General features: G+C 41.2%; 1 protein-coding gene across 2 annotated transcripts in view; it reads left to right on the top strand.

Moving 5' to 3' along the window:
* LOC311261178 (ras-specific guanine nucleotide-releasing factor 2) overlaps positions 1 to 26,005 on the top strand; it is a 43,873-nt gene that overhangs the window by 3,629 nt on the left and 14,239 nt on the right. The window contains exons 2-15 of one of the 2 annotated variants that reach the window (XM_084359642.1): positions 13,054 to 13,160; positions 15,175 to 15,322; positions 19,109 to 19,198; positions 19,317 to 19,453; positions 19,768 to 19,884; positions 20,043 to 20,122; positions 20,779 to 20,972; positions 21,129 to 21,238; positions 21,316 to 21,434; positions 23,033 to 23,193; positions 23,322 to 23,388; positions 23,858 to 23,994; positions 24,608 to 24,690; positions 25,076 to 25,279. In XM_084359642.1, coding sequence (XP_084215768.1) covers positions 13,054 to 13,160; positions 15,175 to 15,322; positions 19,109 to 19,198; positions 19,317 to 19,453; positions 19,768 to 19,884; positions 20,043 to 20,122; positions 20,779 to 20,972; positions 21,129 to 21,238; positions 21,316 to 21,434; positions 23,033 to 23,193; positions 23,322 to 23,388; positions 23,858 to 23,994; positions 24,608 to 24,690; positions 25,076 to 25,279 — 1,754 coding nt within the window. Of the gene's footprint in view, positions 1 to 13,053; positions 13,161 to 15,174; positions 15,323 to 19,108; positions 19,199 to 19,316; positions 19,454 to 19,767; positions 19,885 to 20,042; positions 20,123 to 20,778; positions 20,973 to 21,128; positions 21,239 to 21,315; positions 21,435 to 23,032; positions 23,194 to 23,321; positions 23,389 to 23,857; positions 23,995 to 24,607; positions 24,691 to 25,030; positions 25,280 to 26,005 lie in introns of both variants that reach the window. The other variant, XM_084359641.1, reaches the window with a different exon arrangement.

Here is a 26,005-nt window from a genome sequence, read left to right as displayed (position 1 = left end):
AGAGCATTCACACAGGTCTGAATGGTTTCCACAGCGACTGTGGGCCTGTACTGCTGATGTGAAGGTGTGTGTGAAAGGCCCGTAGATTTAGCTGCATATAATTGCCAAACCATCCCTCCCCCCATCGTCAGGCGTCTGGTTGGTTATTGATCCCAGAGAGAGGCACAGTTCATGAGAGGCCATGAACCAGGGGAGATGACTATAACATACAGTGCATATTGTTTCCAGATCACTACGCATATGTCCAATTCTGCTGAGCGGTTCAGGGGCCCGGTGTTGCTTTCTTGAACGGCTGTTGCAGAAATAAACGAGCCAATTACCGCCTCTGTAGGACTTTGTAGGTCTAGAGGTTGGGCACATTATCTAATTGTGCCAGAGCCCGCATCCACAAATCAATGCAGCGAAGGAGGCTGGTTTAAATTGACCAACAAAAATTGCTGCTCAAATCAGAAGGGGCATCTTTAAAGGCACCCTAGGAAACACTTTTGTGGACCCTCTGGTAAGGAAAGGGGCCTCATCGTTGTTTTCCCTCCAAAACGGGTTCTAACACCATACGTTGCATGCAGCAGATTCGAAAAATCAGACTATATATGTTTTTTTCTACAAGAATGTAGGATTTCATTTGGAAAATTTAACTGAAAATTGTTTTTTCCCTTGTTTTTGCATGATGGATAAGATATGTTTTGCTTGACAGAGAAAAAAATTAACCAAAACATGTTCTCAAAGAAGATCAAAACCCAACAGCTACTGGATTTGGGTACATTTCCTTTCTCTTTTTTTATATTTCCTCGCTCCCCAGTCCTTGCTTTAAACAGAAGTCCGCACCCTTGCAGGCCGTCCCACAACTCCTATTTCTGCCCTGAGGAGGCCACATGGAAGTATTTTAACTGGCCCCATTATTGAATATCAGTTATTGATTGGACGCTGCAGCTGATTGGACTGATACATCACAAGATTTGTTTGGAGTTTCATACCGTGAAGACAGAAAACAGATTAAACTGAAGTGTACCCTACCACTTCCAAGTTTCACATTTTGTTTGTTTCAGATTTCATGGTCCAGTCCAAAATTTCAATTTTCCAGTTTTCAAAGGAGACCATAATCATATTTTGGGTTGTTAAATGTCGATTTCACAATCAGAATAATAATACATTCAGATGCAAATAATGATTAAATGACAGCTTTCCATTCATCTGCAGGTGTTTGTTGATTTATGCAATATTTATTAAGTGTTACCTCACACGAATGCCAGAAATGGTGAGAACAGACATGAGAAGATGGCAAAAGTTGAACAGAAAACAGCTGAAAATATTACATTTATGACGTTTTTCCCTTTTCGTGCTAATAATTACACTTGAATATTAAGTGTCTTCAGCAAATAACAACAATATTGTTGGTCTTGGGGACCGAAACTGAACAGTTTTTATGGAATGACTCGGCTCCTCCTGCCCACATGGTTATGTTGTTCTGACTAAACCTCCCCACGTCACGGTAGCTCACCACTATTTGTAAGTGTGTATGTGTGTGTGTGTGTGTTTGTTGCCGAGAAAGGGTGAATAAGCAAATTGTAAAACCATATCTTACTTGGATCAACATAAATGCAAAGCGAGCTGCTCCTGCTGCCAACACATCCATGTAAGTGTGAAAATAGTGATAATATATGAGACTAGAGGATCTACTGGTACTGAAACAAAAGTTCAGTCTGAGTAACAGGCTCAGTTTAGTGGCCTTTGGGTGCAAAACACTATATTTCTGAAAATTGCGGATTTTTCTATTTTTCTCATTTTTGATTCTCATTGGATGCCAATAATGACACTTATGCACAAGTCGGGGAAATAGTGACATTATATTTTCTGTTTACCTTGCGCAAGCAAATTGAAACATGCACTTGTTTGTTTTTTGTGACAGTGTCTCTAGAAGCCTTGTTCAAAAAATAATAATAATAATAATAATAATTTAATAAAAACAGCATGTCATTTTGATAGTTTTAGTGTTTTTGTCCAAAACTAAATGCAACCAGATTGTTTTGTATACTTCAGCAAAAACGTTTGATTTCTGTATGATGGCATTTCACTAAAACCAGCCTTACTTATTTAATGAGGAGGAAACGTATAACATGTTTCGTTCTGGCCTTGTGTTTTGAATGTCATTGTTTCCTGAAATATTTTTATGTTTGCTGAGTTATTTTTGAAATGTCATATTTGCACCTCGGGACCACCATACATAAATTAATCGATGATCCGGTGTCAGCATAAAAGTAAATTAAAAAGTAACTCTAAGACATGGATGCATATATGTTACTTCTTCTGTGTAGAATTTAATACTAAGTATCATCATCAAAGATGCTTCGCAAAGGATTGGACAAATTGGCTTCTCTGGGGATAATACCTGTGACCTTCCCTCCATCCATGTCTAATGCACAAGGCTGTAGTACAGTGAAACAGGAGCTTTCATTAGAAGCTTCAGCATGGGAGAGAATAATTCAATACTGTCTGATCAGGCAGCGTTGGTTTTAATAAAGTTTTTACTTGAGCTAAAGGCACATGGGAGTTCTTTTCATCAGTGTCCTTCCTCATTAAAGTTAATGCATAAAAAAGGTGGGGTGACACTTCAGAGTTGAAGTGTCAGTGCAGACTTCCTGTTATGGTTGTGTGTGTGTGTTTGTTTGTGTGTATGTATTTCTCATTATTAGTATTTCTCATTAGAAAGCTCCTCTAGCTCTAAATGCCCCTCTCAGAGACGTTTTTCTGTTCCTTGTTCCTAATTATCTTCATCAAGGAACCAAGTCTTCTCATATTCCCAGAGTCTGATCTGCTTTTTTTTGCAGGCTGCTTTTCGTTTTCCTCTAAGCTTTTTGCCAAGTGTTAGAGCCATTATGGACCTCATTAGTGTCAGATAAGAATTTAAAACTGGCATCTGTCTTTAAATCTGTCGCTTGTCGTGTTTGAAATACTGCACTAATCAAAGAATGGATGGCAAACAAGGGTGATTTTACTTTTTTACTTGTACTCCTAGTACAACGTCCGTGTTCATGCCTATTCCTCTCTGTAAAACCTGTTCGTGAGTAAAGAAAAACAGCTTCTTCAAAAGAGGAAGTACAACATTGTGGGAAATATGTTTCTTGCTTCACTTTAGAGAGTTAGAGAGGATCAATACCCCTCTCAGTATCTGATCTGGATCAGTCATGTCACCGTGGGGGAACTTGTTTTGGTGAAACACTTGCACATGGGGAGGTGAAGTGTGGCATCAAATGGCTGAATCCAGCAAATGAAAAGAAAAAAAAGGGCCAATGAGCAATTGCAATATTATGTCATTCACATACCGTGGTCCTGGTACTCCATGCTGCATCAGACCACAAATGAGATAAGAATTAGCTAGCGAGAGTGCTATTTCCTATCTTATCTGTGAGTCTTTGCACTTGGTTTGTAAAACAGCCGGCGGTGGAGCTGATACAGTGAGTTGTGATCTGTAGTTTCCCCAGTAAACACACCGTCCTATTTGGCAGTAGCAGCTGCAGTGTCTCTGGGTTAGTTAGGCAGAGCGGACAGGCCAGGTGTCCGGGACACACTAGGAGGTCAAGCATAGCAACCACAGCTAACGAAGGCAACCAATCAGAGGCAGAGTAAGGCGAGTCTTGCATGTAAGGCAATGCAATCCATAATAACGTGTTAGCGACCAGTTTAGGCTGAAGGTAACTTGCCATTTGTCAGCATGTAATTTGCTCACTCTGAGGTTGTTGCTTCCTGTAGAGGTGAGGATTTTAAAAATGGTGACAAGCAGCCTGCCATGCTGCCAATGAGGCATATACCTACAGTCTACATCCAGTAAGTCTGACTATGTTTCCCCCTGCTTCCAGTCTTTATGCTAGGCTACTTACCTCCAGGTGGTAGCTCCATACCTAATGCACTGGCATGATATCAATCTTCAAAATGAACTCTCAAGAAAGTGAATAAGTGTAGTCCCCTTATATTTGCTTTATTGCTGTACTAATGAATTATTTAATATTAGAATAGAACAAATGATGAAAGGGCTTGCTTGTGGTGATTGACCCAAAGAGAATCATTACCGGCCCTGTAAAATTCTGCTAAGCTCTTCTGAGCTTTGGTTGTGTCTTTCAGCAATTTTTTTTGGTTTGTGCTCTCTTTAGTGTAGCAAAAAAAAAAAAAAGCTGTGAAAATCCACTGTGAACTACATGCTCAGCACCAAACATCAGACAGACAAAGTAAGAGACTATCTGGTGAACATACTAGTGGTGCATTTATCACATCAACTGAATATTTGACTCAATTTGTCAGGTTGAAACCACACCAAATGAACGTTAAGCATTTTAATGTCTGCTTGATGGGGCAACAGTACTGTTGGCTAACTTGCTAACCACATCAACAACTTTATGAAGTGATATGTCAGTGGTGCTGACATCTTGTGGTGTTGCCCCCAAGGCGAGGGGCTACAGGGGCTGATGATGACTGGTGGTACGGTGAGGCGAACACACACGTCCCATGAGGAGTGTATACAATAACCTGTGGCGTCAGGTAATAGGATTGTCAAGTAGTTTCATGTGTCTTTGTTGCTGTTGGCACACTGGCAATTCTCAAGCACATAATAAAACAGATTTACGTTGTGTTTAGACTCCTCTGCCGTCGCACTGTGGGAGTCGTAGAACAAACTCTCCAATCCAGCATCTATTGCATTAAGGCGGCAGGATGTTTCCCAAAAAATTCCTTCTGGCGATGCAGCGACGGAGCAACAAATGTGTAAGATGGGAGAAAAAGCTTAACGATTGCCAGATATGTGTGTATATGTTTTTTGTTTTTTTGTTTGTTTTTTAATTTATTTTGAGTAGGAGGACAGCAGTGAAAGTGGAGGAGGGGAACAATCTGTTTAATCTCCAGATAAACCGACAGGTAATCCCAGATCAGAGTGTTCTGAGGGAGCTACAAGTTATTAGTATACTTTAATACAGTGTGTACGCCTGTAAGATGTGTGAATGTTTTATGTGTGTGTGTGTGTGTGTGTGTGTGTGTGTGTGTGTGAGAGAGAAATACTTTGTTATAAGAACTTTATTGGAGGAAGTGAACAGCATGGAGGGCAATGAAGAAACAGCAGGATGTGGGATGTTGATTCAGTGATTGTCACATTAGCTGGTACATCATTAGTTGAATTCAGTGGTTACATAAAATGCTGCCGCTGCTGCAGTCGGATTAATGTTTTGTGTCTCTTCACAATGACAAGTCTCCAGGAAATTAAAAATCTGTTTTGTGTTCGAAAGTGAGGAAAAGCTTTTTTGGGTTTTCTTTTATACAAAGAGGGCAATTTCAACTGAAGTGAGAGGATGAACCATGTCAAAACGGCCTCGTTTACTTTCACATGTCATGTACTTTCTTTTTGTCATGTACTCTAATATATCTACTACTTGTGCATCTATGCTCTTACCTCTTTGGTAGTCGCTATTGTTATTTTTCAAACAAACCTCCCCTTGCAGTCGTCACACTTAAACCACGCCTGTACCTGCCAGTAGTTCCTCATAGGACGCTGATTTGTCCAAACCAACGTAATAAAACAAAGGAAAAGAAAAGTATGTATTTCCTGGCTTGTCGCAGTGACTTCCTGGAGTTGTTGTCGCTGTGAAGTTGGCAGGCAACCAGTTTTTATGCTAAGATGAGCTAACTGGCAGCTGGCCCCAGCTTCATTAGATAGACTTTATTTATCCCACAATGGGGAAATTCACTTGATACAACAGCTCAAGATGCAACAAGTACAGGAAAATTCATATTTACCATAAAAGACATGACACTCCACGAGAAAGCAAAAAGCTTAGTTACCTAAATGTTGAACTATTCCTTTAAAGATATGATATGTAGATATTATGCATTTTGTTGAGCTGTGTACTAACATTATAGCTAGTTTTTCCAACCATGTTCAAACCCAGATAAATCCACAGGTTTACTAAACGTAACAGTAATAAAACATTAAAACATTACCTCGTCTGTGAATGTTGGTGCCTGAGTCACTATCAGCAATGGTGGTTGTTTAATGGCATTCACCACCAGTGAAACAAATTTTCCCCCTGTTATACTCACACAAGTTTGACCACATGATCATTGAGGTTTATGTGCGGTACTTGTGCAAGTGTTAATTCGCCCATAACAGCCTGATTACTGTGCAGTAGTAGTAATCTAGCAGGCTACAGCACACACCAAGGGTGTGTGTGTGTGTGTTTGTGTGTGTGTGTTTAAATGCAGGTCAACCTCTCACTTAACTCAGCACTCACCAGAGACTTCGGTTCTCTCTTTCTTTTTCCCCCTCTCCTCTCTGTAAGTACATTTCCTCCCCAGGTCCAGATGGCAGTCAACATTACAGCACATAAACACCCGACAATGGAAGGCACCTCCACGGATCACTGCATAGTCTGGTTGATAAACAGAAGTTAAGCATCCGCCCCCTCCCACCACCCTGGGGATAAAAGTTGCTTCCAGGAAAGCCTCATAAAACAAACGTGTATTGATCCCATATAAAAAAGCAAGGAAAAATATTTTACAAAATGTCAAACAATTGCTTTAAGGCAGGTGATGCTTTTATTCAGTCCAGTACATGAGACACCTGGCCAGTCATTAAAAATGTATTAATAATTGCTGGTGTTGTCATACAATGTTTGGATGCACGGGTGTGCAGGTAAGAGTCTACTGTGCAGTAAATTAGGTAAAGGGTTAAATATTGATTGCGCAGGCCTTTCATGACAATAGACGCTCGTTTCTTTATTCTTGTCCTTGGAGAATTTTATGAAGCTACATTCGGCAGAAAAAAGACATTATTGCCCCTGTGGGAGCATGACAGGAGCTGAGAAATGAGTGGAATATAAAGAGGATGGGAGCAGATTGTGAGTCTGATCCAGAAGACTGGTGGGTGGAGAAAGTGAACCCGTACCCCTCTGTGTTAGTTATCCCTCTAAAGCGTCTTCTCACAAATGACTTTTATTGTTTTAGTAACTGGTTTCATCCTTAAAATGGGCCATAATATGCGTTACAGCTCTACATGGAAATGATGTTTAAGCTGTACAGATATGATCAATGAAGTTTCAGTCTGCCATGAAAGCCAAAAGGGTTCTGTTTGCTACCACAGCAATAATCTCCAGCTGATATGTTTGAGACATTGTGTTCCCACCTGAGAACTGCCAACAACAGGTGGTTTGAGATTAGCTCACGATTACTACATGTGGTTCTTTAGTAGTGTCCTTTCTTTTGTTTTCTTCTGTTCTTCTAAAGGAAACACATTTGGCGAATATACTCCCACATACACCTACGGGAAATTTATAAATTATATATGTTCCCTCTGTAGTCTCTATCACACACACACACACACACACACACACACATACGCACACATACACATGGTCTGCTCTCTGTTGTGTTTCTCTGTGATGGTAATCATCACCCTCGGGGACTCATGATCACTGAGCAGTCCCTGGCTCAACACAGCAGCACAGAGGTGGAGCCACATTATACACCAGCTTCCAGTGGAGCCCACTGTGTTAAAAAGCGCTTGTTAGTGATTTTTGTTTTCTACCCTGTAATCAGCACATATGGACCTCAGAAAAAAAGATGAGACAAAACTGTTTCTGTTCTGAAAAAGATCAAATCATCATCCAGTTGATTTGTTATGCAAATCAAATATACACAAAGTGAGGCCAACCTTTATGCTATCGCCTGATATTCTTGTGAAAAACACACACACGCTGGTGTTTTCATGTCCTGTACGTTGCCTGATAAGATCTTTTCTCAGAGCTGTGTTGCCGTGTTCAAACTGTGCTTGATTGACGTATTCCTCATCGGGCATAGCTTATGAATATGGGATGCACAAAATGCGTCGGCTATCATCTGACGACATTTAAGCTTGGCGAAACAATCTGGTCGTAGATGTCTTCCACTCCAATTACATGTGAACAGTGACGGACGCACAGAAAGGAAGTCTTGGCCCAAATATCTGTTATTTGGATATCCGCTGAACGCAACCGAAGCCCTCCAAGCATTTTCTGTTGCCCCCAGAGGCTAAATCGATGGGCTCCGAGATACCATTTGATTTAAGGGCTAATTAGCCAGAGTAACTGAAAATACCTCTGCAGGTGTAGGCTACAGGGTCTTTAGGAGATTTCCCACTGGTTTTCATGCCGTGTGGAAATAAATGGAGATAAATGACTACCCAGAGCAGAGAGAAACATGCAAAAGATCCATAACTGTATAGCATGCATTTGAAAAAGGTCTGCAAGAATTTTAAGCTCACAAGTCGGTGAGGAAAACTTATGTACATGTTGCAGAGGAACGTAAATGTCAGAAAAGCAGTAGCCTACTTCCAATTTGTTCTGTTGTAGCCTACAGTACATACACTATATGTGCTCTATGTGACTGTGCAGTTCCTTTATATTCCACCAGCTCTGCAGTGGGGATCAAACCTTTAACTCTTTCAGCCTCCATGTGTCTTTCCGCCCGCTGACGCAAACAACATCAAAGCAGTTAAATGCCAGTTGCTTTGAAAAAGCTGCGAGTGAGAGTCGAGGAAAAAAAAAAAAAACGGGTCCATCTGTAGTAGGGTACAACACAACTTGGCCTCTCATCAGTGCAGATGCCAAAGCAGACAGCAGTGTTGCATCATTAGTGGCTATTCCAGGCCCTACTCATCAGTGGATCCCAACAGTGATTCAGTCATCTCTGCTTTTAAATATTTATAACACATGAGTATTTCTGGATCCCTGAGCCATCGTTTGCCTAATGAATCTATTAGCACCAAGTCCAGTTTCATCTTTGACTCTTTAATCTGTAATAATGAAAAGTGTATTCCATCACAGTGCCACAGTGAACCCGGTGACGCACATGCTTGTGTGTGGTTGGTTTTCCTTTTCTGATTTTCAGTCTTTGTTGAACAGCAAAAGATTGTCTCTTTTTGTTCAGACAGCTTCTCACACTTCACCTCTGCTCCCACAGCAGGTGGTTTTAAATGACTGACCTGAAATTGCTTCTGAATAATACAATTTGCTGCCCTTCATTGTCCCTGTGTCTTGCTCAGTGGTGGTAAAACACACTCTTGTGTCATGCTGTCAGTTTCACAGTCTCATTTTCTGTAATAGCTGTTCCTCATGTCAGGCAAAAAGAAAAAAAAGTTTCAGTTGAGCGGTGAAATGGTCGTTTGTGACACAAAGAGTGAGCGAGTAGAAAAGACTCGTGGCCTTTTTAGTTTCTTTTGCTGTTCCTCTCTGTCCTTATTTGTTTAAATGAAATTTCTTACAGTACAGTGAAGGCCCTGAGGGATGCAGGGGCACATTTGAGCCGATTTGAAGGGAGAGCGAGCCGGTAGTCCTGAATGGTGCTTTAGAGTTGGGAAGCTTCATTTTCAACTAATGAGGACACAGTACAATGACAAAGTGTTATTCATTGTAAAGCATTGTGAACGTTTTCAACGCAGCGTGGTCCAGCGTGATGCAAAATCTTCTGTAAAGGATGCGGTGCCATTAAACTTTAATGATTGCCTGGGTGCAATTGGGTCATTGTTGCATCACATAGTGGGAGTACGCAGTGGGGGTCAAATGTAATATAAACATAAAAGTAATATCAGAATATATGAGGTATTTAAACTGACAACTTTGAATAAGTGGAAGGTATTAATGGGAACTACTTATAGATGGCTTGTAGAGTTTATGTTAATGTATGTTCAGTGTTTCTCACCAAAACACAGTGTGTATCTGTGATGTTTTATGAAGAAGGAAATGCGTTCAAACGTGATTCCTTTGAATATTTTAAATTGTGCATTGTTTAAATCCATGTTTGCTGGCTTGCCCTTCTTCTTCACTGCCTTTGTGGGCACGCTGCAATGCTCCTTTGCACATTACCTTCACAGGGTACCTTTAAGTCCCATTTTGAGGTGCTTTACTTGAATATTTCTACTACATTATGCTTTTTTTTCTTAATTTGACATACATTTCTTTTACAGATTAAGACCTGACGAAATATGATGCGTTATTATAGATTCTACTGTATGATGTGTATTAATTCTGCCTTAAAATGTCTCTATAATGACTAGACCTTTGTTATGTAATTTGTTGAGTTTTGTCCTTACATCAACTCCAATGTTTCAAACCCAGAGATATTGGAGAACAGTTCACTCAAGGTTGCTACTTCAGGGTTAGTGAAGTCAGCAAATGAGACTAATTTAAGGTGAATGAAACTTTAAAACGTTACCTCATTTGTGAACATTTGTGCCAAGTTGGACAGAGTAACAGTATGTCTCATCTGATAGATTTTCATCAGCAGTGGCAGTTGTTTAACAGTGTATACATCAACAGTGAAGCAAGTTTGACGGCAGGAACATTCATGTTTAATTGTGTCACTCATGGAGTTTTTATCTGCCCCAAACAGCCAGCTACCTTTATTTTTTTATTTTATTTCTTTATTTTATTTAATAGGGACGATGCAGTTTGACATAGTTCCAATAAAAAGAATATAACTGATGTGCTGCACAGTAGAGCGTATTGCTATTGCTATTGCAATGAGATTGCTATTTTCAACACTTGTCCCTAGTTGGGTTTTTTACGTGTAATACATAACACATACAGCTCTCAATGGTCAGTATCATAAAATGACTTAACCTTTGTTGTAGTTAGTTTGATTTCAGCTGGTACAGTCTTCCAGAGTTGACAGCCTTTTATGGAGTACGCTGATTGTCCAAATTTAGATCTACAGTGCGATGTTTTACAGTTGCCATTCATCATTCTCCTTGTTACTCTATCACTGTCTTGTCTTTGGATATATCTGGAAAGAGGCTCTGGGGCGAGACAAGTGATACATTTGTACTGTATATTAAAGTAGACTGTATCTTCTTAGTATCTGACAGTGATGGCACTGGACAGGCGTTTTATCCATTATTTTCAGGGCCTGATTTTATGGAGATGTAATGACTCTGATTGTGGACGGAGCAAGTCATGAGAAAAAATTATAGTGTGCATAGATAACAGGACTGCCTGAGAAGGTATGTAGTGTCTGGTTAATTTAAAACAATTAAGGTTTGTCTTCACTTTTTTTGAGATCTTCTAAACGTGTTTATCAAATTTAAGTTGCGAATCTAAAATTATTTTGAAAATCGCTGTATTTCTTCATTTCGTAGCTGGATTTTTTAAAATTTTCAGGTGAGCCCTGTTTTCTAATAGAGAAACATGTCTAAACAATTTCACTCTTTTAAGACATTTATTGTGAAAGAGTGGTGTTGAGTGGGTTAAAGTAAAAAAATCTCATAATTTATTTCACCATTGAGCATAAAATAGGAGAAACCAGTCCGATCTCTATCATTATGATGACAGGGACATCTGTGTGATCAAAGCATGTGAATCACACCGCAACATGGTGTGAAAATGTTTGTGTGTATTCACCTGATTGCGGCTATAAAAGGCAGATGTACTGTAGTTTATGTAAGCGCTGAAAAAATCCATAACTATTAACCCCATCACTATATGTTATCTTTAATATGCAGACAACACAGGATCAGATTATCCTTTTAGATCTCTAAAATCTGACAACAAAATTTTCATTTTCTACTTGACGCTCCTTCCCTCTCATGTCTAAAATTGCAGGATGGATCAGTAAAAGCATTAAATGAATAGAGGCAGCGCTGAAAAGCGGAAAACGGGAGTGGAAAAACACGTCAGATATTGCGTTACCATGGAAATGTTATCTTGTTAGGTGGTGACACAATTTAGAGATATGTACTCGGTTAAGAAATATTATGTAACCGCTCTCTCTCCCTCTCTCTCTCTCTCTCTCTCTCTGGAGACCTCTCTGTCTCTCTTTCTCCCTGTCAAAGGCTGTTAGAGCGCAGATTATTGTTGATGTAATAAAATCCAGCCAGCCAGTGAATTGGAATGACAGATACATAAAAAGCCGGGAAAGGATGATGGAGATGGAGATGGAGGAGGGTCTCTGAGTGTGTGTCTGTCTCTGTGTAAGTGTGTGTGTGTGTTCCAATAACCTTGGTGACTCTTTCCACAGTCCACCCCCACTGCAGGGGCCATGAAGAAGCCCGTCCATCCTCCTGCAGGGTAAACGTCTCTCCTCTGGCCTCAGTTTGGTTCACTGAATCCTTACTGAGGGAGATACAAAGAGATGAAAGTATGAAGGGATGGAGGAGGAGGAGGAGGACGAGGAGGAGTGGGTCTCGAGAACAAGAGAAGTGAGGAAGCTGGTTGAGTGGGGCAGAGGAGGCGGAGTTGGATGATAGGTGAAGTGCAAAGAGAGAGAGAGAGAGGAGGAGGAGGAGGAGGAGGGAAGAGGTGGATGGATGACATGAAGAGTAGAGAAGAGAGAACGTCCATGCAAGTGCTCAGTCTTCTCTGTTTTCCCTGACTAAGAATAGCAGCTCTTCTGCTAACCCAGTGCCCCAGGACATGACCATTTGAATAAAAGCCTCTATCACTTCACATAATGCCTGGTGTGTGTGTGTGTGTGTGTGTGTGTGTGTGTGTGCTCTACTGTAGGTGTGTGTCTCTGGACTTGCATGTGTTGGCATGTGACTGTGTATAAGAGCGGGGAAGCATTTTGAAAGGCAGATACACAGGGAAATTTATCAGAATAATAAGAGAGACAGACAGGAAACGAGAGAGAGAGACGGGGAGGGGGCTAATTGATGGTGATGATAATAGGCTGGTGGAGAAGGAAGGCACAGACAAGACTCGATGTTTTTATTTCAGCGAGCAAATAACTCTGTCATGTGTGTCGGGCCACCCATCCTCCCCCATCCTGTCTCACTCTCTCTGCCTGTGTGTGCTCTGCCGGCTTCATGTTAGGTCTGTTAAATTTTATACAGGATGAGTCTGGGCAAGAAAAGAGCGTGAAAAGCAAATGCAGTTGAAAGCATTGTTTCCATATGTCTGTGCCATATGTCTGATTAGCGGTGGCCGGCATCTCACAGGAGCAACCAAAACATCCCGTGCTGTAAAGCGACAATGTCGGCATGGTGTTGGAAGTGCGTTTGGGCTCAGGGTCGCAGATATAAACAGCTTTTCTCTCTTTATTTTTCAGCACTACTTCCTCATTGTGTTTGGTCACGATGGACAGAAGCCTCTGGAGCTGCGGACCGAGGAAGAGAGTGAGTGCGACGAATGGGTGGAGGCCATCCAGCAGGCAAGGTACACGCAGAGCACTGTATAAAGTGGAGCAGGAAATATGACATGAGACCACAGTTTGATGTAATGTGACATAACATTAAAGGATAAGTTCACCCAAAATTGGAAACTCACTCGTTGTCCTCTCACCCCTATGTCGATGGAAAGATGAGTAAAATTTCGTAGTCCGCAAAACATTTCTGGAGCTTTACAGTCAAACAACGTCGCAGCATTCTCCAAAACAACTGAAGTAGATGGGGACTGGTGATGGGAAAAAAAAACAAAAACCTTCCACACAGCTCTTTCAGCATAATCCAAGCCCCTAGATCCCGCATTAAATAGAAAAGAGGTCACTTACACCCTCGACGCAGTGAAGTTTGTGCAATCTCTTCAGACGGGTTGAGCTTATGCATTTAACTTATCAGCTACAGTGAAGATTTTCTGCATAAAAAAAGGTGTAGATAACGTCTTTTCAAATCAATTTGAGATGTAGATAACACCGGACCAGCAGTATTATTATTATTGTAATTAGTATAATTTACTGCAAAAGCTGTAAACTGTCAAAGCAGTTTATTTGCAGCATGCAGAGACTGGAAAATTTGATTTAAAGCCACAGTTATTCAACAGTTTTTTTTTGTCAAACTGACGTAACTGTGGCACGAAGTTACTGCAGCACCTTTTGAAAGCTGTTGCTCATTGGTATATACAAAGAGGCTCAAACGTCTAAGGTTTGAGGTTTGAGCTGTCGCCTGAAAAGAACTGCATTCCTTGTGTGCAATTCAAACAGATAACCTGACGAAGATGACGTTCATTTGATGCTTGTATTTTATAGGGTATGCCATTAAATCTCTTCCTGTAAAAAAGTTTCCTGTACATTTAAAGGCCTGGCACGCCAGTGGAAGACCTACACAGGTGTTATTATGACTTATTGTGCCTGATTACACCTAATCTCTGGACTGTGTGGGCATGTACAGACTGTGGGTGCTTTTATTTTATGCTAATGTTTCTCCTCACTTGCATCTCTTCCTTGCGTCTCATCAGGGAGATTTTAAAAACATTTCTGACTTCCCTCTCTGTGCATCCTGCAACTGAGTCTCCTCACCTTGACACCTCGTAAACCCCCCTCCCCCGGATTGTCTGGTCATACTAATCCCATTGCTATTGTTTGCTATCATAACTGGCTACATCTATACAAGATAATGATATGCGACACTTAACCATAAACTTGCTTTTGCGCTTGACAGCTATGAGAGAAAATGTCTTGAGAAGATACAAATAATTTGTATCAGAACAGCAGCAGTTCTCGTTAATGAGTGAAGGCTATGAACTACACTGCAGACTGAAGGCTCTGTTAACAGTGACAACAGAGAAACTGTCCTATATGAACTTCCCTAACTGCTTAAATGAGCAAACTTTAAACCAAAACATGCCATTAAACCTCTCTTTTTAAGTGTACTTCCCCCCCAAGGTTCGAAATTATAGGTTTTTTTATTGAAATTGTGCACCAGCTTGCCCAAACAGTGCAGCAACAGCTCGAGGTTCCACAGCTCGCATTGAGGTTGTGATAATCTGCTCTCGGCCTGCGAGTTACGTCAAACCTGTAGTTCTGCAGGTCAGACTCATGTTGTCCTTGCCCAAAGGGGCCCGGGCGCCTTTGATACCTGCTTGCAGATCTTGTTATTCTCATTGCTACATGTAGGTTAATGACTTCGTATTTCCCAGCTCACTGTAACTCCGTCCAACCTGAAGCCAGTGAGAAAAGTGAAGACAAAAATACAGAAAATCTTGTGAAATAACCAAAAGATGTTGTGTTCATTAAGGACATCATTGCACACAGAATGAAGCTGGTTGAGAAAATAGGTCTTCATAGCTTCACACAGGGTAGATCATTTGAATCACCCCTTACTGAGTATTCAATACACTTCAGTTTTTGTCATTCTCCCATTTTCTGTCCATAAGACACATAAGTCATATTTATGATGTAATGTCATTTAAATGATACCTCTGTACATAATTGTGGACTTCTCTTGATTTTCAGTTACTCTGACATCATCATCGAACGAGAGGTGCTGATGCAGAAATACATCCACCTTGTACAGATAGTGGAGACTGAGAAGGTGGCTGCCAATCAGCTGCGCACCCAGCTAGAAGATCAGGACACAGAGATCGAGAGGCTCAAAGCAGAGGTACAGCAGCACGCATGTGTAGATAACCATCAAATCAAACCCCGCTTTCAGTGTGTTAATGGCCAGCACTTCTTCAGCAATAGCCATTTAATGTTTTTGCATTCAGTAATTGCCTCCATCAAGTGTTATTTAAATTGCCTAGCCACAGGAAACAATTCACTGCTTATACGATACGCGATTCAAAGACAGAAGCCAGTGCATGTGTGTACTTCATGTAATAGAGAACAGCCAGTGCAGAGCATAGAGGAAGTGCAGTTGTTGATGACTTGCTTCCTTAGCTATTCTTCTTTTAAATAATTATGTACTTCTGCTTTAGATAATGAGTTGTTCCTCTGCTGGATTTGTAGCCCCTTAAAACGTGTTTACTTCCCCAAGAGGTCGATACAAATGTAATTATGAATGGAACAGTCAGGCCAATGTTATAAAAATGTGTGCTGTAAACACAACACAACACAAGCCTGTTGAGGCATTACAATACAGCATGCATACATAAAGTTGCCATCATGCACTCACTCACACGTACATATCTCTATATTGTGTGATACATATACCCATATTTGTATGGGTATGCAGTGTCTCTGTGTGTGTGTCTTCTCACAGCGGTGTTAATGTCAGAGGAGGAGTGGGTGCGAACTGTCCTCATTTACCTCTGAGCGTAGGAGGAGAAGCCCACCACTCAATAAAGACAGCCCCTCAATGTCCTCACAAACAGCTGCCAAACCATTACGCTTATCGAATGCAACACGTTTGTGATGTGCCGTCACTGCACGATAAATCAGACACAAAACACAACTAACCTCTACAACGGTGTTAATCAGAACTAATTACAATTCTCTCTCACACACAAATGACAGTGGGTAATTATTGGTTTATGGTAATTAGATCAATAGCTCTAATCTTGTCTTACGTAAAAAAAAGTCAGCTGACTTTGGATCTCAACATCACTGTCAAACTGCTGTTAAAAACGTTGTTCACTAAGATTAGGGCTCCGTACTAAACTGATTTTATATTTTATTGTGTTTGACTGGAATCTAGTCCCAATACATTACAGATAAAGCCTGAAAAAGAAAATATATTTTTGCTTTGCACAACAGTGGAACACAGTTTGTTACACTGAACAACAGTTATTCTAAATTGCATGTATGATACAATTAATTTGCATATTATATTATATTATATTATATTATATTATATATCAATATTTATTTTTGTATTTATTGATATTATGACATTAATTTAAACCAATATAACGGTGTAAAATATGTAAATCTAAAATATCGTATCGTATCGTTTCGTATCGTATTGTATCGTATTGCATCGTATTGCATTGTATCGTATCGTATTGTATCGTAACGTATCGTATCGTATCGTATCGTATCGTATCGTATCGTATCGTATCGTATCGCATTGCATCGCCTCGCCTCATCTCATATCTCGTCGTTGTCCAGAATGAACTAAGTATTTTGCTGACCTGTAAATAGACTGCCCAGGTTACTAAATAATTGGAATTCATTTGTGGAAAGTGTGTCAACTGACCCAAATTGCAAAGCTACATTATTCAGGAATTATAGATCTGTAAAATAAAGCTTTACCATTGCTTTTTTTTAAATTTAATCTCTGACCTGAGACTTGCTGTAATTTTCCAGATCTGCTCGTGTCACTGTTGTATCAGATGAGAAGTGATTCCTTTGTACATGTTCTCTTTTGTGCAGCATGGATGACCAGAAGGCACTGCAGAGTTTTTCTTAACGTACAGGGGCTTGATTGAAATTAAATTCTGCTCTCTGCAGCGGTTGGCCTCAGGGGAAGCTGTTTGCTTGATAGACCAGCTGCTAACATCTCCATAAATCACAGCTCCACTGTCACTTCCAATTCTCTGCTCCTCTGTGTCAATAACGTATAAATATTGCGCTTCTATACGCCACCTCTAAGAAATAACACTATGTTATTGGATTAGCCCGTCATGCTGCTTTTAGTTGTTATTCTCCCTCAGAGCAACAAGTGTGGTGTATATAACCCCCTCTCTCTGCTACACATTATGATTATATCTCACTGGCAGGACACACTGAGCCCTGCTCATCATGAAAATGCCAACGAAAGACATTTTATATTAGGAAACATCTGCCTGCGTAAGTGGGCTGCTCATGAAAAAAGGATTAGACTTTGAGAGCCAGTGTGCAGTTGGTGATCCATCTCATTAAAACATACTCTTGTTTGTTTGTTTCTGTGTGTGTGTTGCTCTGTGTTTATGAATAATTAAACCAACTAGCCACTGTAACTGTCAACAGTTGGCAGACTGGCTCCTCTCTGCTGCCATTTGCGTGATGATAGTGAGTAAGAAAAGGAAGCTACGAGAGCAAGCTCAATAACATTTTGAGTCTGGATTATTCCCTTTATGATTTCCTGTGTATGCCTCAGTTTTCAAACCCTGGAAGATGACATTAACTTTGTGGTTGATGGCTGGCTTTCCTTACCTGCTGTGAGTAAATGTCACATGTCTAAAGGCCAATCTACAGAAGCCCTGAAAGGCAAGCAAGAAAAGAAATTCGGCTGATTCATCTTCTAGGTCTGATCTTAAATTGTTTTCTCTCCTGTGTTTATGACTTAAGAACGGCGAAACTAAAGGTTTTGCCAGAATAATCTTAAATTTTCCATTTGTTTTCATTGTTTTCAGTATGTTAATCTGTCCCTTTCTTGTGAATGCAATATCTCAAGAAGGCCTCGACAGAATTTCTTTCAATTTGGCCCAAATGTCCACTTTTACTTTTATCACTGTGGCCTCACAGATCACAATTTTGGCCATTATTTAACAATTCATATGATAATTATGACAACGTTTTACACAAATATCGTATAGCATAAAATGGAGTGAAGACATTTGATATCCGAAGGTCGAAGGTCAACTTCACTGTGACATTACATTATACTAGTAGAAAATGTTCTTGCCAACATTGAACGCCATACTGTAGCTCAGGAATAGCAACTTGACTGGTGCACAGAGGAATATGACTGCTAGTTAGTAATTCTAGCTTTTCATATACAATAGTCACCATATCAACCATGTACCCTCATTAGACGTCAATTTATAAATTTAGAAAATGATCCTGGCAAAACTTAATTTTCCCAAAATAACGAAATTAGAATCATTCATCTCAGAAAAAACTAATTAGATCAGACTTAGATAATGGATCGCCTGATTTCTAGCCTTCTGTACTGATCTGACTCTGAGACATTTCTTTGTGGCTGTCAAAATGGTACAAGAACTGACATAATTATATAAATTAAGCCTTTCATATGCCTTGATATTATGGTTTCCATGGAATAGTTTCTGCTAGAAATAGCACACATCAGCTACAGAGGATTATACCTTTTCTTCAGTACCTGCTGTGTCCTACAATCTATTACAGGTGAGCGGGCACATGTAAGGCTTGATTTGCTTACTGTCACCAGCTGATAGCAGCCCTCCCCCTTCTTTGTCTCTTTCTGAATGAAAGCACCAGATTGTCAAAGAGATGAGGAAGTCTGATGTCTATCTGGTGCAAACACAGCAACAGTTCACTGAGCACACGCTGCATCACTATCTCGTATACAATATTCAACCAAATGACTGCGAGTGCCTTTAGGAATATAACATCCTCACTAATTAAATCTCATCTCGTTCTGCTACACCCCAGAAGACCATTGTTTCCATTAAATATGACTTTAATGCAATGTAATGTGTCTTTTGTGCAGACATTTAGTCATCCGCATTATGCTAATATTGTCTGTGACTGAATTTCTTTACAGATTGTAGCTCTGAACAAAACTAAGGAGCGAATGCGGCCTTACCATGTCCACCATGAAAATGAAGACCCGGATATCAAAAAGATCAAAAAGGTAAATGGATATTTTTCTAAAGGGTCATTCCAGGTAGAGCGTCATGTGTTTTTTATGAGCATGTTACATGCACAGTTTGCATGTATGACCGGGTCGAACCTTGTGTGTATCTCCTCAGGTGCAAAGTTTCATGCGGGGCTGGCTCTGTCGGAGGAAGTGGAAGATCATTGTTCAGGACTACATCTGCTCTCCTCACGCTGAGAGCATGAGGAAGAGGAACCAGATCGTCTTCAACATGGTGGAGGCAGAGACAGAGTATGTAAATACTTTATGCCTCGAGCTGCAGCACACACGGTGGAAAGGTTTCACTATTGTCAAGCTTTGCAGCACATGATATACATCTCCCTTACTGTAGACTAGGGCTTAAGAAAGGGTGGTATTAATGTTATGAGCAATATGAGATTGAATGATGATTAATAGCAACATAATAAAGACTATGTACACTCCAGTTTTCTTTCTTTTCTACATGCAAATATGACCAAGAAGGACAATCACACATGATAATTGTGCCCATAGAGTAAACCCAGACTTTATAAAGTGTTTTTCTTTTTGTCCATGTGTGACGACAGGTACGTCCACCAGCTCTACATCCTGGTAAACTGTTTCCTCAGACCTCTGAGGATGGCTGCCAGCTCCAAGAAACCCCCCATCAGCCATGATGATGTCAGCAGCATCTTCCTCAACAGGTGTGTGTGTTCGTGTGAATGTGTTTGTGTGTGATTAAGCAACATGGTTTTTTTTGTTGTTGTTGCTTTTAGTTGAATCACTGATCGTGTTAATTATGCATAAGCAGAGGCTGATTTAAAGAATTTTTTTTTGTTCTGTTTTCACACTGCGTTTTCAGTGAGACCATCATGTTTCTACACGAGATTTTCCATCAAGGCTTGAAGGCGAGGATAGCCAACTGGCCAACCCTGGTGCTGGGTAAGCTGTGACTTAACAACACGCAGAACACACTAATTCACACTGTGTGCGTACGCTCTGCAGCCTCTCAGTTACATCAAGGTCAGGTTTTCATTCTGTCTAATTCAAACGTCACACTTGACGTCTTACTGCCCCATTCACACACACACACAAACACACACACGCACACACTCATTTCCCTATCTCAGTCCGCAACCAGCACACTCATTGTCTGTCAAGACAATGACCAGCCGGACCAGAAGGCATCCCACGCATTCACCTCCTAAAACAGAAGCACCCTCGACAGATAAGCATCACCAAGGAGACAGACAGCTGAAAGACACAAAAGGAAATGACTTGTGACAAATTCAAAATGAAAAGGGCATGATGTCACTGTTTTCTGACCCTCTGCTTCAGGCTGACGCTAAACGTAGATTGTTGATCGACAACATGCCTTACATCATATTATGTCTGTTGTATGTCTCTGTAGTTCATAATGTTTCCCTTTTCTTATTGTCATTGAATATTTAGCATTGAAGTTAACTCGTTAACCTCGCACAGGCTATGTTCAAATAAATAGATAAATCCATCTATGACTTATAGAATGAGTGCACATCACTACATCATTCACTTCCTGGATTTGTACATACTATATATGTGTGTGTTTTTGTTTCTAGCCGACCTGTTTGACATCCTGCTGCCCATGCTGAACATCTATCAGGAGTTTGTGCGTAACCATCAGTACAGCCTGCAGGTTTTGGCCAACTGTAAGCAGAACAGAGACTTTGACAAGCTGCTGAAACAATACGAGTCCAACGCCGCCTGTGAGGGAAGGATGCTGGAGACCTTCCTCACATACCCCATGTTCCAGGTAGATCACCAGCACACACTCCTTTTCACAAATGTACTGCAACAGCAAGCAGTCTCCGTTTTTTTATTGCCACTGGTAAACTTATATCTCTTTTATGAATTGTTCATATATTTTACCAGCCTTTTTTTCTCCCGCATTGCTCTTCTCTCCTACAAGATTCCTCGCTACATCATCACCTTGCATGAGTTATTGGCGCACACACCTCATGAGCATGTGGAGCGCAAGAGTCTCGAATTCGCCAAGTCCAAATTAGAGGAACTGTCCAGGTATGCTTGTCAGAATGAGTTCCTGATACATGTTGATGTTGAATACTGAACTAACCGGTGTGTTTGTGTGTGCTCAGAGTAATGCATGACGAGGTGAGTGACACTGAGAACATCAGGAAGAACCTGGCCATTGAGAGGATGATAGTGGAGGGCTGTGACATCCTGCTGGACACCAGCCAGACCTTTGTCAGGCAGGGTAAGTCACTGTCAGCTCTGGAGGTTTTCTCGACACACAGACCCTCCTGTCTGTCAGCCTGTGATCTGAGAACACAGACATGGTACAGCATCTCGGTGGAGCTCAGTCACTGAATCATGACATTAGCTACTGTAACACTTCCTCCTGGGGATGGTTTGGCTCTCTGTCAGCTTGCCAAGTGAAAATGTGGTTCACCCCTTTGTTCAATAGGAATAGAATAGGCGATGATGATCGTCCCCGCTGTAGTTTCAGCTGGAATTTAGTGTTACACGCCAGCTTCGAGTTTGCTACGTCGCATAAGCTCTCTTAGCTTTTAGTGTAATAAATGAACAAAACAAACTCATAAAATGTCAAGAAAAGGAAGTCAGATAGTCCTGGTCATCATAGTCCTGGTCAAAGCCGCTGGAACTCACCCCACACGCTATATCCCCTGTGTTTAAACTGACCCCTGTTGGTCTTGCGGGCCGTGTTCAGTGATCCATCTCGGTGTCCCGTCGTGTTCACAGCTGAGCCCCGCTGTTTGTGGTGACTTCCCAAAAAGTCAGTGGTGACCCAAAGACTCACTCTAGGCAAACTCTAGGGCTACTGGCTCCATGGCTAACTGAGACAATTAGTGTTAGCTAGTTACAGCCAAGGACAGTTAGCAGACAACAGCAGCTGTTGGTTACGGTGGTGATATGCTGCCCTTATAGTTTTGGAGCTTCCATCAAATTCTTACACCTTTAAAATAAAAAAACTGTTTGCAAAAAAAATCTTCCTCAGGAATTACTTTTATTATAAAACCACTTCAAAACTGATTGCTGTACTGCTTTGAACAAAGGCATCTGCCAAAGTAATTTAATGTAATGTTAAATTATGGATTTAATGCCTCAACAAGTCCTCATTCTCCTACAGTGGAGATAAATGGATTGCCTTTGACCACTGGTGTAGGCCAAAGTCTCAGCATGGAGTCACGGTGTCCGAACTAACAGGCTGTTAATCTCACAAAACAAAGTCATTCATCATCACCTTAATCTCAAACGTACTGCTTGAATTTTCACTGTATTTATCAGGAATCGCTTCAAGAAACAAGTGGTTGGAAACACAGTTGTTTAAAGGCTATGGCCCAAGACCTGAAAATCTTGTTAATGTTGCTCTTGAGAAAGACACTAGACCCATATCTGTACCAGTGTTTATTAGGTGCCACAGTGTGCTCACCCTAACGAGCTATCTGACCTCCTGATTGTCAACATTGCTGAGACACAGATAAAGTTAAAGTCAGTTTTCCATATAAGGTGCAGAAAGTGGACTGAGTGTTCCTCAGTGGAGTCACAGGTCTGGAGATGAAATGCTAACACCAGTTTTTTCCAGTGCAGTCTTCTCTTGATCAAAGGTTCCTCTCTGTTTTTATTGCTTCAAGCAGAAATAGCTTTTGACACTGAATTTGCCCATTTTAATCATTTCTCAATGTCCTCATATCTGCCAGGTGCACACACAAAATACATTTGTGCAGAAATGTTCTGCAATGTTGCTTTTGTGTCTGCTTAGTAAACACAGCCCTCGGCTCTGTGTGAGCTTAATGAAATGTAATGTAATCCTGTGCCCGTCCTGCTCCTCAGGCTCTCTGATCCAGCTGCCGTCGGTCGAGCGAGGGAAGCTAAGCAAGGTCCGTCTGGGCTCCCTCTCTCTAAAGAAGGAAGGGGAAAGGCAGTGCTTCCTCTTCACCAAACACTTCCTAGTCTGCACACGCAGCTCCGGTGGGAAACTGCACCTTCTCAAGGTGAGGACCTCTCAAGCTCGGTAGCATAAGTCAATCTCAGAGAAGGAATTAATTTCCGAATCGATTGCAATTTTTAACCAGAATGCCAATAAAAAGATGTTAATATTTTTTTTATGAAACTCTTGCAGCAAGGTGGAGTTTTGTCCCTGATCGACTGCACACTCATAGAGGAGCCAGATGCCAGCGACGAAGAGTGTAAGTTCACCACATCAATGAAGCGGTGCTGCTGTTGGTCGACACGCAGGCAGCTCTTATTGGCTCATTTAGGCCCTTCAGCACTCCTGAAGGTTAATTAGGTGTCAGATGATAAGTGTCCAGAAATTACTTCCCTTTAAATATCAGATGCTCACCCCTGTAAATGTCAGGTTTTGATCTTTTGACATAACAGGTCCATTATTCTTTTTTTTTTTTCCCGAGGATTCATTTTGCAAATAGGGAGATTGATGAAACGCCCGTTCAGCCACACAAACACAAGCCCTGAGGCAATCACACTTCCCTCCAACACACACCTTTACACTTAAGCCTCAGGGGGTGTAGACTGGAGATAGCAGGTCAGCTTAATTAACCCTGTGTGTGTGTGTATGTATGTATGTTTTTACCATCATCACCATTAAGAGGGCTGTTGAGATGTAAGAAGCTCTTTCTTTTCTCCTCTCTCACGCAGCTAAAGCTGGTGGTCAGGTGTTTGGTCAGCTGGACTTTAAGCTTGTTGTGGAGCCGTCAGACTTGCCTTCGTTCACCGTGGTGTTACTGGCACCGTCGCGGCAGGAGAAGGCAGCGTGGACCAGTGATATTAGCCAGGTGACACACAAACACACACCCAGACAAACACAGAATAACAAGAACCTCCAAATAGCGAGCGCATGTCTCCACCGGGTATTGAGAAGGCTTAGTGATAAGTAAACACAGACACGGGTGCAGCTCCCCAGAGGTGAGTTCAGCTCACTGCCTCAGTGCTTCACAAACAGAGTAGTGCCATATAAGCATGGCAGACTGCGTTAATTCTTATCGGACAAAAAAATATATATTTAAGTTTTAAATGGCTTCTTTTTATTAATTCTCTATCAACCAGTCATTTTGAGCTTCACCTTAAAGAATGATGTATGTGCAGAGTTTGACACAAGAAGGAAGTTTCCACATTCACTGTGTGTACATTTTCCTCTGTGCTCATAGAAAATCTGATTTTAAGATGCCGACCTATGAGCATGACTTGTGGCAATAGTTTGGAAGCCAATCCTGGTCCAATATTCAGCGTACACGAGTGTGATGTGGAAACCAATATACCCCATGATCTATGTTTGTGTTCTACAATTACACTATGACAAGCAGGAAAAATAGATCCCTCTGTAGTGGTATGTACTGTATGTAAAGATGCCTCTCATGACTTATCCTCCTTCTCGCCCTGTCTCTGTAGTGTATAGATAATATCCGGTGTAATGGCTTGATGACCAGCGTATTTGAGGAGAACTCTAAAGTGACTGTGCCTCATATGATCAAGTAAGTACGTTTGTGTTTGCGAAGAGGAATGTCTTCATGCCAGTGCTGTAACAGTTTATGATGTAGCATACCTGGGTGGATATGTAACACTTGTGTTGATGTACAGTAAATTGTTAGGTTGTATGTTATGTATTATGATTTTTTTATATTTACTCATGCTGTTGCACTCTTTTTTAAGCTTCCTTCTTTGGATGATATGAATTGTTTTTGATTAATTTCCCTCTTTTCCTTGGCTGTTCACTCAGTTACTTTCATAACCTTTGCCTTACTTAGCAGCCCAGCAGTCACCCATGCTTGGTTATGTGTTTTGTGTGTATGTGTGTGTGTGTATATCCATCAGATCCGATGTGCGTCTCCATAAAGATGATGTTGACATTTGCTTCAGCAAGACCCTCAACTCCTGCAAGGTCCCCCAGATCCGCTACGCCAGCGTGGAGCGGCTGCTGGAGAGGCTGACCGACCTGCGCTTCCTCTCCATCGACTTCCTCAACACCTTCCTGCACACGTACAGGATTTTCACCACGGCAACGGTGGTCATGGACAAACTGGCCGACATCTACAAGAAGCCCTTCTCCTCCATACCGATCAGGTCATACAATGCAGCAACATTCACAAACATAGATGCACACACACTCCCCGCTCTTCTTTTAAATTCTCTGAATGATGTAGTCAGATGTGGTCAATGTTTCGGACCTGGCATGCAGCTCCCACCTCTGTAGACAGGGTTGAATACATACTGGCTGTATTACATACTAACCTTTATGCGCAAGCTAGCTCAACAGCTGCTCCGACAAGGTTTTTGGCAAAACCATGGGATTATACTGTGTGTCAGATGAGGAGTTTCTCTCTCTCTCTCTCTGCTTTATTCATGCTCTCTCTCTCTTATTAGGTCTCTGGCTGCATAAGAATGTGTGTGTTTTCATTTCTCCCTTGGCTTTACTTAACTTAGATTTCCTACTGGCAAAGCTGTGTCTTTTCCTCAGCCCAGGGGCAGGTCTGTATGTAAAGCATAACTCACCATGACCTGTCGCAAGGAGGACTCATCCAGAGACCAGAGGTGTGCAGGAAGGATAGTGTGGGGGAAAGTCCCCTTTCTCAAACATTTGCTTAAACAGGATATGCTTCATTTTTGCCCTCAAAGTCGCTCCAGGTGGGCAGTTGAGCCAGCCGAATGCCCTTCTAGTGAAACATTTACACTTTTTTTTTTCTCCGTCATCCACCAGAGAGCCTGTACAAGAGGAGGTTTATAAACAAAACATGATTTATTGTATTTCAATAGTTTACTGTTGTGGTGCTTTAAGCTGTGCTGTTGGGG

Source organism: Pagrus pagrus (assembly GCF_965226575.1).
Source record: "Pagrus pagrus genome assembly, chromosome: 8".
Taxonomy (NCBI): Eukaryota; Metazoa; Chordata; class Actinopteri; order Spariformes; family Sparidae; genus Pagrus; species Pagrus pagrus.
The sequence above is the reverse complement of the archived record's forward strand: the minus strand, read 5'-3'. Positions and strand labels throughout refer to the sequence as shown.